Source organism: Aegilops tauschii, chromosome 7 (assembly GCF_002575655.3).
Source record: "Aegilops tauschii subsp. strangulata cultivar AL8/78 chromosome 7, Aet v6.0, whole genome shotgun sequence".
In the NCBI taxonomy this organism is placed as follows: domain Eukaryota; kingdom Viridiplantae; phylum Streptophyta; class Magnoliopsida; order Poales; family Poaceae; genus Aegilops; species Aegilops tauschii.
Window position 1 is genome coordinate 104,521,778 of NC_053041.3, and position 12,508 is coordinate 104,534,285.

At 41.8% G+C, this 12,508-nt stretch overlaps 1 protein-coding gene across 2 annotated transcripts; it reads left to right on the forward strand.

Annotated features, from left to right (window-relative positions):
• Positions 1-9,924: 9,924 nt before the first annotated feature.
• On the forward strand, positions 9,925-11,980 carry LOC109749397 (putative F-box/kelch-repeat protein At1g12870). 2 transcript variants are annotated; one of them, XM_020308361.4, is made up of 2 exons: positions 9,925-10,085; positions 10,376-11,980. In XM_020308361.4, the coding sequence occupies exon 2, from the start codon at positions 10,411-10,413 to the stop codon at positions 11,836-11,838; it is 1,428 nt and encodes a 475-aa protein (XP_020163950.1). In that variant the 5' UTR covers positions 9,925-10,085; positions 10,376-10,410; the 3' UTR covers positions 11,839-11,980. The 2 variants fall into 2 exon arrangements, with proteins under 2 accessions (XP_020163950.1, XP_020163951.1); XM_020308362.4 differs by having other exon boundaries at positions 10,408-11,980.
• The last annotated feature ends 528 nt before the right edge of the window (positions 11,981-12,508 follow it).

Here is a 12,508-nt window from a genome sequence, read left to right on the forward strand (position 1 = left end):
CCAAGGTACAATCAGGTTGTCTACTACTTCGCTCTCTTACAGCATCTTGTCGATGGCAGTGTGCACTTCCCTGTACATGTCTACCGTATGACTCTCCAAGGCCGTTGGGTATACCCCATGGAAGAGTCGACCGAGAGAGTGACACGCTTGTTCCTATTTCCAATTCCACCTTAGATTTCTTGTTTTCGATGTCAGTTGTCAGGTATACATGCTTTCAGTAGTAGCAGACATGAAGCCTGTTGAACCATAATAATGTCAGTGGCAATGTATCTTATAAGGTTGAATCTTTTAAGTGGTCTTTGTGAATGAGTTTATTATATCTTTAAATTGTATGCATATATGGGTTTTGGATAGTTTTGCTGTATGCATATGCGTCTTGTTTGACACGTGAGGCTCACCTGTGATGGATATCGATCTGTTTGGGAGGCGCATTTTTTGCCAATTGACGCATAGACAAAAAGAAAGAAAAGAAAAAACTGGATGGAGTACTGGGGTTTGGTTGTTTTCTATCCTGTGCGGGTGCGACTGGATGGCTATAGCCTAGGCCTGGGTTATCTTTTGTGCGAAACGTAGTGTAGGTGCAGAATGGCAGGTATAGCTAGACACTACTAGTTCGGGGACATGTATAGTACTTTTTTCAACGCTCACACGTGTGGCATCTTACACATCGACCACACACTTTCATCATCATTCATTTTGCCACGTATAAACATATGACATCAGCAGAAATCTTTTTGATTTTCAGCTTAAAAATGTTGTATCTCCTAATTAAAAATCGAATCAAAAATTCATTTTTACCATTAAATCCGTCTCGACGAGATCTTTAAAACTAGACCCCATGTTGATATGTTTCGACGAAATTGTTTTTGCCCAAAAGTTGTCATGATGTTTACACTGTCGTTGCCCTAGTGCTTAAACTAAAGTTGCCATGTGGCAATTTTAGTTTGTAGAGCATGGCAATTTTAGTTTTTTGACGATGGTAATTCCAGTACTTTAACCATGAAAATTATTTTTTGTATGAACCATGGCAATTTTAAGTGAATGTATCATGGTAATTTTAGTTTATGGTTTATGGCAAGTCTAGTTTCTTAATTTCCCGTTTTATAATATGTCAAAATTTACTTTTAAATGTAGAAGAAAATAGCTGAAACATATCATGGCAACTTCAGTGTAAACATCATGGCAATTCATGTGCAATAGACATGGCAACTTTTAACCAAAAAAAATCGTCGAAATATATTGATATAAGATCTAGTTTCGAAGATCTCGTCGCGAGGGATTTAATGGTATGGATCTTCAATCGGATTTTTCATTTAAGAGAAAAAATATTTTAAAAACTGGAAATCCAAAAAGAAATCCACATGCATGCATGCGGTGACGTGGCGCAGTCCGTGTGTTATAGGGCGTGTGGGTGGGTTTGACTCACACGACACGTATGGGCGTTAGCGTTGTCCTTTTTTAAGCCAAAAGAAAAGCAAGCAGGAGGTTTCTTCGTGCACAACAGTTCTGCGAACCAGAGGAGGCTAATTTTTGTTTTTTTACCTTTTCTTGAAAAGTTTAGCCGAATCTGATCGGTTCGAAAGAATTTTGGGATCTAACCCTTTGCCTATCACCAAGACATGGCGGTAGGGTTGTGCAGTCTACCGCCAGACCGTTTGGCGGTAGCATAACGGCAGTTGCCGTTAGCCACCCCTATTGGGGGTGACGTGGCATAACGGCCCTATCGCCGTAGATGACGGTTGTAGGGTAGCTAGGGTTACCGCCACCGGCCTCGGCGGTAGGGAATGTGTGAAGCCCTGCGCGTGACGGTTTTGTGACGGGGAATTCACCATTTTCTACGGTAAGGTATCACACCCTACCGCTAGGGTGTCTGGCAGTAGGGCGCCCTGCGCGCGCGAGGGTTCTGCGACGGGGATTGCACCATTTTCTGTGGTGGTGTATTACAGCCTATCGCTAGCGTGTTAGGCGGTAGGCTGTGAGACCCTACCGCCGGAGAACCTGGCGGTAGGATGCTCTATCACTTAATTTTTCAGAAGATGTTGATCATTTCAACCACAAAAATGAATGATAGTTGAACAGAGCAGCAAATATTGTTTGCAATTAGAAATATGATGATCTCAGACATTGTAGGTAGCAAATCAAGAACACCAAATATATCAAACCAACATTGTAGATAGGTATCAAACCAACATATCAAATAGGTTCAACATAGTTAAAAGGTAGCAAATCGACATCACGGACATAGCATACAAGTTCTTGTTCACAACTAGCTCAACTAAGCGACATCACCGACATGACCATATCACTTGCTTCTTCCCCTTTTGGCGGTACACTCCTCGTTTCTCTTCGAGCGGCCTTCGTCCGGCTTCTTCGTGCGACAACGAGTAGGCGGTTTTCTGAAACGGCGATGGACTCTTCCAGTCCTTCTTCGGAACTTACCTCTCTTCTCCTGGGTTGGCTGAGTCGGTGGAGGTCCGTCATCGTCGTCATACTCCTCCTCCTCATTACCTCCTTCATCGCCTTGCTCCTCTTCCTCGTTTTCTTCTTCCTCTTCCTCGCCATCTTCTTCCTCTTCCTCTTAAACAACGCGAGACGACGAGGCGGCATGGGTAGAGGAAGCTCGGCCGGCGTGGCTCGATGAAGCGATGGCACGCATCGACCCTCCATGAGCAGGATCAGGCACATCGGCCGCGCGAGCGCACCCAAGCATACCCACTAGCTTACGGCAACGGGTCATGAACTAGCTTATGATCTCACTAGTGAGAATATATTTACGGATTACCAAAATGTTCGTATAATTTTCACCAGCAAAACAAAGATGTTCGTATAATTTCAAATAATACAAATCTTTGTAAAATTAAAATTAACATAAAAAAGAGCCGCTTGGTCACGAACCCACGACCAAATAGAGCAGAAGCCTCTCTAGCCACTACACCCTTCACGCTCTTTTATCTAACTAGATGATGCCCCACACGTTGTTGCGGGATATTTTACAATATTTCAATGAGGTTTTGGTTATATAAAACATCAATATTTGAAATGATAATTTCTGAAAGTATATAAGAATTAAATGTAAATAGCATAATATAATGGAATTTTACATGCATGCATGTTTGCATGTTGAAGTGGATTTTTAATATGCATAGTTGCATGTTGAGGTGTGTCTTTTTCTATGCATGTTGAATGATGAGGTGTCATGCTTGCATGCTGAGAGAAATATATTAGTGGGGGCTAGCTATTTAGATATAGAAGATTTGGATAACAATATTTTTTTAACCAGGATGCATGTAGAGCTTAAGTGGGCTGCACATACTGCTGCCTATTTTGCACGCGCTATTTTCTTTAAGATATTTGTATAAATATTAACTAATAGAGTTATGTTCAAATATTTGTTTGTTTAAAATATTATACATATAGAAGATGATTAATAAATAGATAAAAATGAAATATAAGCCTATGTATTATATGAAGAATATTGAGTAAAATTTAAGTAATAAAAACATTTAAGGTATTTGTAAAACGTAAGTATAAAATTATGTTCAAATATTTGTGTGTTCAAAATATTATACATACAAATGATGATGAGTGAATAAAACATTTAAATATAAACCTGTGTATTATATTAGACATGACTGAAAATTCACATCAAAAGTTTAAATTTTAAATTATGAATGTTTTTAATTATATGAACATTGAAGTATACAAATGTTAGTATAATTACAGAAATGTTTGTATAAATATATCCTTTTTTTGAATTGTAAGTTTACAAACATTTGTGCTATTTTAAAATTTTCAAACTTTTTCTCATTCATAAAATAATATTTTAAATATATGAATATTTTTTAAAATAATACATGAACAGTTTTGAAAGCAAGTTATCTCGTTTGTATTTACAATATATATAAGACACGAATATTTGAACATTTGTATTATTACTGAGATCGCAATTTACACAATATCTACAAATTTCCAAAAAAATCAAAGGTGTAAAATGGGCTGCACAGATCATACCCCATTTCAGCTGACAGGCCCATGTGTTTCTTTTTAAATTGGAATACCTTGCATTCCAAAATTACGGCTGGCCGACTACATCAGCGGCCACAACAACGTTTACAACGGATGGGAGGTGAGCCAACCATACATGCTGATCACCATAAGCACCACTTCTCCCTATAGCTGCCAGCTCATGAGCTGGAACATTACAAGTGCAGGGACAATGGATAATAGTCCATTCACTAATACCCAACTGAAGAAGATACCTTGTCTCCCGAAAAACAACACCAAGAGGCGACCGGTCGAACATTTTTGATTCCATAGCTCGGACCAGACCCAGGCAGTCAGTCTCAAAAACAACCTTACCCATCCCATAGTTTCCAGCCAGCTGGATACCCCTGATAAGAGCGTACGCCTCAGCATGCAAAGCCTCACTCATATAGTCAAGTTTACCCGCAGCGGCAATAATGACATCTCCTGTATGGTCACGCGCAATGCAGCCCCAGCCTGCAAGCTGATTGGAAGCGTCAAAAGATCCATCAATATTAATCTTCACTGTATCCACCTCTGGCCCTTTCTACACTGGTTTTCTCAACACCTGCTGTTGTTTGCTTTCCGGCTTCATACAGAACTGGCGCCATTCGGCTACATGCCTGGGGATAAAGCGCAGTTATCCTTGTGAAGCAGGGAGCTCCTGTTCGGCGCCTTAAGCGCCCGAACAGGTAGCTGGCGCCCGCGCGCCTCACCGCATTGGCCGGCCCAACAAACCTGTAGAAAAAGTTCGGCGCCCGCGCGCCTCACCGCATTGGGCCGGCCCAGCAAACCTGTAGAAAAAGCAAAAAGCAAAAATTTCACGTTTAATCAGGAGAACGAGGTTTCGATCTGTGAATCCTAAGGTAAACGCCAACACGCGCTAACCACTAGGAATCGCTAGTTTAGCTGATCAATAAGGGAAACAGAGCTCCTTTGACCATTCATTCCGTAAAACAATTAAACATATACTAGTATTATATACTCACTACAAGTATTGAATAAAGAAAACATAAATTTGAAAAAGCATACACAAAAACCACGAATTGGAAAAAAAATTTAAAAAGGTTAGTAGCAATTGAAAACAAATCGCAAAAATGGAAAAGGTTCATGAATTTCAAAAAAGTTCATCAAATTTAGAAAAAGTTCATCAAATTTTAAAAACATAGTTCATGAAATTGAAAAAAGTTCATCGATTTTCAAAAAAGTTCACCGAATTTGAAAAATTGTTCACGGGATTTTGAAAAAAACATTGAATTCAAAAAAGTCCATCGGATCTGAAAAAGAGTTCATCGAATTTGAACATTCTTGATAAAGTTTAAAAAAATTCATCGAATTATAAGAAAGTTCATCAAATTTGGAAAAAGTTCACCAATTTTAAAAAGGATTATCAAATTTTAAAAACATAGTTCATGAAACTAGAAAAAATTCATCAATTTTGAAAAAAGTTCACCTAATTTGAAAAAATGTTCACTGAATTTTGAAAAAGGTTATTGAATTAGAAACAAGTTTACCAACTTTTAAAAAAAAGTTCATCAGATTTGAAAAAGAGTTCATCAAATTTGAAAATTCTTCATCAAATTTAAAAAAAAGTTCATCGATTTTTTTAAAAAGTGCATCGAAGTTGAATAGAGTTCTTCGAATTTGAAAAAAGTTTATCAAATTTGAAAAGAGTTCATCGAATTTAAAAAAGTTTATCAATTTGGAAAAAAGGTTCACAAAATTTAAAAAAGCGCACATTAAAGAAAACAAAGAGAAGAAACAGAAAAGGATGAGGAAATAACAAAACCGATCTAAAACAACAAGTGAAAAAGAGGACAGCTGATCAACTAGCGTGGTGTAGCCTAGTGGTTGGAAGCCAGCGCTCGCTAGCAAATGGTTGTGGGTTCCAAACCCTAATGACGCACCTTTGTTGCGTTCCGAAAACAACCTATATGGGCCGGCCCAGCGCGCGACGCTGCAGGCGCCTGTCAGCAGAATACACATTAACAGGCGCCTGCAGCGCCAAATAGGATTCGCTTGTATTGGGCGGTGTTGTTCACTTGGTGAGGGCACCTGTAATTTTTCTCTTATAATATATTGTTCACAGACAAGTGGGTGTCACCGAGGCCTTTCTGCGTAATTAAAAAAGCTAGAAGAACGCCCGTGCGTTGCAATCGGGCCACATTAACTTTAAGAGTTCATTATTAATATTCTCATACATATCAAGTGACATTGGCGACCTTTTTTTACCATTAAATCCTCATACACACACACTCTCTTCCTCCTTCTTCCTCACTCTCTCTCCCCCTCTCCCTCTCCCTCTCTCTAACACACACACACATATCCATCTTATTGGGTACGGGACCATAATCCATCTATTTCACACACACGCTAGTGCATAACAATATGGATATGTGTATTATATTTGCCACCACAACTGAGGGAATTGATTTCATGTAAACCGGCCAGCCACAACTCCAAGAATACGCGGAGGAGGTGGCCTGGGTCGGCGTCGGCGCCGTCCAGCGTGGGCCAGGGGCCCGGTTCCAAGTGGGTCTGCGCGCCGGCCACCCACGCCGAGTTCTTCAAGTGCCACTTCCACCGCACCAACTCCCAGGGCCACGGCCACGGCCAGGGCCAGGGAAGCCGCCCTTCTTCGCCCCCTTCACCGGCCGCGGCCAACGCGGTGCCGCGGCACCCGGCCTCGCCGTCCTCATCCTCCGGCACCGTCGCGACCCAGTGACGCAGCCCAAGCATCGGCCTCGAGAATCAAGAACGCTCGACAACGGAGAGGGAAGGGAAGATCATATACATGTCATAAGAAAGGGAGTTTATTTACTGCTCCCTCGATGTATTGTTTCCTTTGTTTGGAGATTGATTTCCATCCGTGAGTTAAGGTAAGGTTAATGTGATTGAGCGATTTTTCTGAAAATCAATTATTTGTTTTCTAATTAATGTGATTGAGTGATTTAAGGTAAGGTTAATTAATTTAGATTTGATCTTTAGAGATTGTTCGTGATTGATTCTACATTACTAAATAACTTATGCCAGTATGGAAAATTTTGATCTGTTCAGATTTCTTTCATTGTGTGAGAGGGTGACGCGAAAATAAATCGATGAAGTGGGGGGAGGGGACGAAAAAAAATCTACGAAAAAAAACCAGCGAAAGGTGGGAGGAGGTACCAAAAAAACCATGGGAGGTGGGACAAAAAAATCTGGAAGCGAGACTACCAACTGCTCCATTAAGAGTAGAGATCCAACGAGTTATTTGATTTTTTTACTCCCAGCCATTGACATGTGGATCACTGCAATGCTGGCATGCCACACATGCAGGGTGTACATCCGGATACGGTAGAAAACACCGTATTTGCAACAAACAACAAGTTAGATGACTACAAAATTGTATTTTTAAAATTGTAGCACCAAACTGAACATCCAACGCAAGTTTTATGACGGCCAATGATATTACTTCCCAAAACTACTCGGCCATGCAAGATACACCTTTTTTGCGTTCCGAAAACAACCTATATGGGCCGGCCCAGCGCGCGACGCTGCAGGCGCCCGTTAGCAGAATACACATTAACGGGCGCCTGCAGCGCCAAATAGGATTCGCCCGTGAAGCATGCGTTGTTATTGGGCGGTGTTGTTCACTTGGTGAGGGCACCTGTAATTTTTCTCTTATATAGTGGGTGTCACCGAGGCCTTTCTACGTAATTAAAAAAGTCCAACGAGTTATTTGATTTTTTTACTCCCAACCATTGACATGTGGATCACTGCAATGCTGGCATGCCACACAGGCAGGGTGTACATCTGGATACGGTAGAAAGCACCGTATTTACAACAAACAACAAGTTAGATGACCATAAATTTGTGTTTTCAAAGTTGTAGCACCAAACTGAATATCCAGTGCGAGTTTTATGACTGCCAATGATATTACTTCCCAAAACTACTCGGGCATGCAAGATACTTGTATCAGAGAAGCTGGACGGTTAGTTGAGGGATCCAGAACATGAAAAGACTCACAACCTATATGTTACTGATATTTGCTCCGGCAGTTACTATCTATAATGTCCCCGCAAAAAAAAAGTTACTATCTATAATGCTTATCATAAATGTAATCTCTGAAACCCTTGTAACGCTGATGGCTAGGAGGATGGTGCACTCTATATAAGCCACCCTGTAGCTCATAGCCAAGGGTTTGCAATCCCTTTGTAATCTCCAGACACAAGAAATAAAACAACTCCAAAGCTCGAGACATAGGGTTGTTACCTCCACCACGAGGGGTCCGAACTCGTAAACCTTGTGTCACACCTATGCTGTATCTAGATCCGGCCTCGATTCGCACCACTACTCTTTACTGTCAGATCCTTTCCTATGACACTTTCCGCGGTGCTCTTGTAGCTCCTTTTAATTTTGGTTTTCGTTGCGATTTCCTGTTTTGGTTTCTTTGTTGTTGTAATATATTTTCCCTTTTCATTTGTTTCCTTTTATTTCCTGGCCTTTTTTAAAACACTTTTGAATGATATATGGTGAACATTATTTTGAATACACCAAATGTTTTTTAAATACACGTTTTATAGAATACATGCTACTTTAAAAAAAGCACGATGAACTTTTTCTTAAATTTTTTGGCACACCTTTTATGTGTTCACACATTTAAATAAATCATAAAAGAATGTTCAGGTTTTTTAGATAGGATTATTCATAGTTTGTTTTATAAAGAAGAAACCCTAAGCAGACCGAATCAAAAAATTGCTATAACCTTTCTTTAGACAATCTCGCCAAGCTTTATTCTGGTACCAGAATGTTTACAGATAAAAGATGCAGCTCTCCAGGTTGGCCCAACCAAACATGGTGTTAAAAAAAATGCTATAACCGAAGTACAGCCTCCCCACGAAATCACTAATTGAGGAGTACTCATTGCAAAGATCACTCCAATTCCCCTGGTTGCGACAAGTGGCGCACATGCAGAGCGCCACTTGTCGCAACCTGGGAGTTTTCCTTTTTCGTAGATCCGTTTATTCAAAATGTTTTATCTCTCAAACCGTGCATCCAAATCTCGAACCGCTTTCACCGTTGGATTACTCGCGTCGAGATCTTCAAAACTAGATCCCATGTTGATAGGTTTTGATGAACTTTTTTTCACGAAAAAAACCGGACGAAAAAACCGAACCGGGAGCATGGGCCTTTTCCCTTTTCGAAAGAGGCACGCCCGTGCCTCTCACGAAATCACAACCGTGCATCTCGTGGAAGCAAAACCGTGACTCTCGCGGAAGGAAGAAAAATGCGTTTTTTTCGTTTCCGAGGAGGCACGGTCGTGACTCTCGTGAAAGCACAACCGTGCCTCTTGCGGAAGCAAAACCGTGACTCTCGCGAAAGAAAAAAAAGAAAACGCGTTTTTTCCTTTTCCGAGAGGTACGACCGTGACTCTCGCGAAAGCACAACCGTGCCTCTCATGGAAGCAAAAACCGTGACTCTCGCGAAAAAAAAAACAAAAAAGTGTGCCTCTCGCGGAAGCAAAACCGTGATTCTCGCGAAAGCAAAAATAACAGAAAACACGTTTTTTTTCCATTTTCGCGAGGCACGGCCGTGACTCTCACGAAAGAAAAAAAACGCGTTTTTTCGCGCAAATTCTTTTTGGTTGAAAAGCTAAGGCAGACCGGTGGAAAACCAAAACGTCGAAAAAACCCAGAAAAAAACTGTTTAAAAAGCCGAAAACGCGTGCGAAAAAAAATCCGAAGAAAACGTTCAAAACACGACACGTGACGAATGGCTGAGAGCGCGCCTCCCGAAAAAGCGCTCTTTAAGTAGTTGCTCTCGCCTCCCCATCGGGAAGAAGTAACGCCAGCCCAAACTGAATTTGGGTGGTCGGCCCAGCGTAGGTGTCTCGTAGTCCTGGTCTTGCCGGTTTCGAGGACCAGCTATCATCACCATCGTCCCCCCCCCCCCCCGGGGAAATTCTCTGTTCCTCAATCCCAGCTAGAAAAAAATCGAGTCTTTCGACGCCAAACCCTTAGCTCCAGTTGAAGGAGCTGCGAGATTGAAGGTCCATCCGGAAGCGATTCATCCTGCTTGCCGAGGTAAGCACGCAAAGTCCTCTTGTCATTCTCGTCAACTACCAGATCTCGCGCGCAGAAGAAAAACTCTACCAGATCTCGTCGTCTTTTCTTTCCTTAGCTGTGGACAACACTAAATCCGTGTTATTCAAGGTCGATTTAAGTTATTACTACTTCCCTAAAACAAGAATTACTGCCCGCGAAAAAAGAGTCAGTTTCTATGATTATTATATTACTTAAATGTTTTATCAAATATCTGCATCGGGGAGGTTCGCTATCAGTAGGCTAAGGTCCGCGTGTTGATTTTATTGCAGACCAATTGACTGCTTCGAGTTTGGGTACGCAGATCATGTGTAGCAGAAAAAGAGAGGAAGATTGCCTATATCATGCGTTAATCTCAAAAAGAGAGGGGAATATTGCCATTGCCATGCCATCCTCTGCTTGCAACCAGAGGAAGAAGGCCGCATTTTCCGGTGGTGGTTCGCTCCCGGATGAGATAATCATGGAGGTGCTACTGCGGCTCCCTGTCAAATCCATACTCCGCTTCCGGGCCGTCTGCCGCTCCTGGGCTGTGTTCTTCTCCACTGAGCAGTTCTGCAATCTCCACATGGCGACCCCCAAGATAGCACCGCTGAAGCTACTGTTTGTCTCACCCACATCAAGACCCGGCTCCACGGAGGTGTTCTCATGCTCCCCGTCAGGCCCCAAAGATGACCTGCTGTTCACCCTTGACTCTGCCTGCGGCAACTCGATGCAGGTTGTCATGCCAGCGCCGTGCCATGGCCTCACCCTTCTGTTTGATGCTGTTGCGCCAGCTTACTACATCTGCAATGCAGCCACACGAGCAGTAACACGTCTGCCACCTTTCCGTCACTCGGTCAGGTGTACATCTACCGGGCTGGGATTTGATGCCTGGACAAGAAAGTACAAAGTGGTCAGACTGATCAAAGGGTCACGCCATGACAATGAGTCCGTAAGGTGTGAGGTATACACACATGGAAGTGGTTATGGGGATTGCTGGAGGCCGCCTACTGGAGGAATACCCTTTGGATTGTGCAGGTTTGCAGGTGCTGCTGTTAATAATGCGGCATTCTTCAGTCTACCACCTGTGTTTGCAAACGGACACCTGCACTGGTTGGTCCAGCCTTCTTTGTTCTCCAAAAAGCCAAGAGCTGCTGTGATATCATTTTCTCTTGCGGAGGAGACCTTCAGTTTTGTTGGGCCACCACCGTTCTGGACATCAGAAATGTACTCATCCACACCATTGTCTGCATCAGGTCCAGAGTTTGTCCCCTTCTGCCCCGGGACATTAGGAGAACACCTAGTGCAGATAGATAACCAACCGTGTATGGTCCGAGACCTTCGATATAATCGTAATGGTGGTTGCATTCTGGAGATATGGAAATTGCCGGATCGTAGCTCTTGTGCGTGGTCACTGAATCATCGCATTTCTTTGTTAGGGCGTGTGGCAACAGATTTACGTCAGCCCAAGGTTGTGAGAGTTATTGGTTCTACATGCACTAGCATGTCAACAAAGAAGATCCTCATCGCTACTAGCATGCACAAGATCTGCGACAAGTTTCAGAAGAAGGTTTACACCTATGACCTTAATTCTGAATCTTTAGAGACCATTCTTTCAATCACCGAGGCACATGCATCGCTTGAAGGCATGAATCCAAGTTCAAGATTCAGTTTATTTGAAGAGAGCCTTGCCCCGGTGCATGAAACAGTTGAAGAGATAAAATTGTCAACTACTCTGCCTCCCAACCGAAACTAGATGGTATCCATTGAGCTTGTACGATGTCGATTTTCATGTTTTTTCCCTGGCATCTATTGACCCCTTTTGTAAGAGCAGTCGTTCCTTTTTGCTTTGAGATGTTGATTATCATTTAGCATGCAGAAGTTATTTCATGTTTCCATACCTTGTAGAGGACACACACACACACATTGATCCTTCACTTAGCACTACTGATTTATCACTTAATTAAGCAGTTAAATTCAAGTGTACTATTTCTGTTCCATCAGTAGGAAAGAGAAACTAACTAAAATCAGAATAGTACTGTTCTCTTATAAAAAAAATCGAGACCGTAACTGGTTTCCAATACTGGAAATTCAGAGCAAATGTTATTATTAGTTAGTCAGAGCAAATGTTATTATTAGTTTGCAAACTCAAGTTTGGAGTATAGGCTTACCTAATGCATCAGGTTATCTGATAACTGTAGCGTGTGTTTCTGCATGTATAAAGTGCTTGTTGCTTGGGTAAAAGCTTACGTGTAGACAAACTTAAGTAAGCCCACCAAGTGATAAACTTCTTCTAATCAGTACATTGTTTAAGTGGGTTCTATTAGGTCCTATCGGGTTAATCTATGGGTAGGCACAAGCTCTTGGTTCTTATATTTGTTGTTTCTTGTGAGCTTCTGATCGTTTAAACATTTGTGTTAGTATGT

Excerpts from the sequence above, each read along its gene's own strand:
- LOC109749397 (XM_020308361.4), top strand. The coding sequence starts at position 10,411 with ATGTGTAGCAGAAAAAGAGAGGAAGATTGCCTATATCATGCGTTAATC.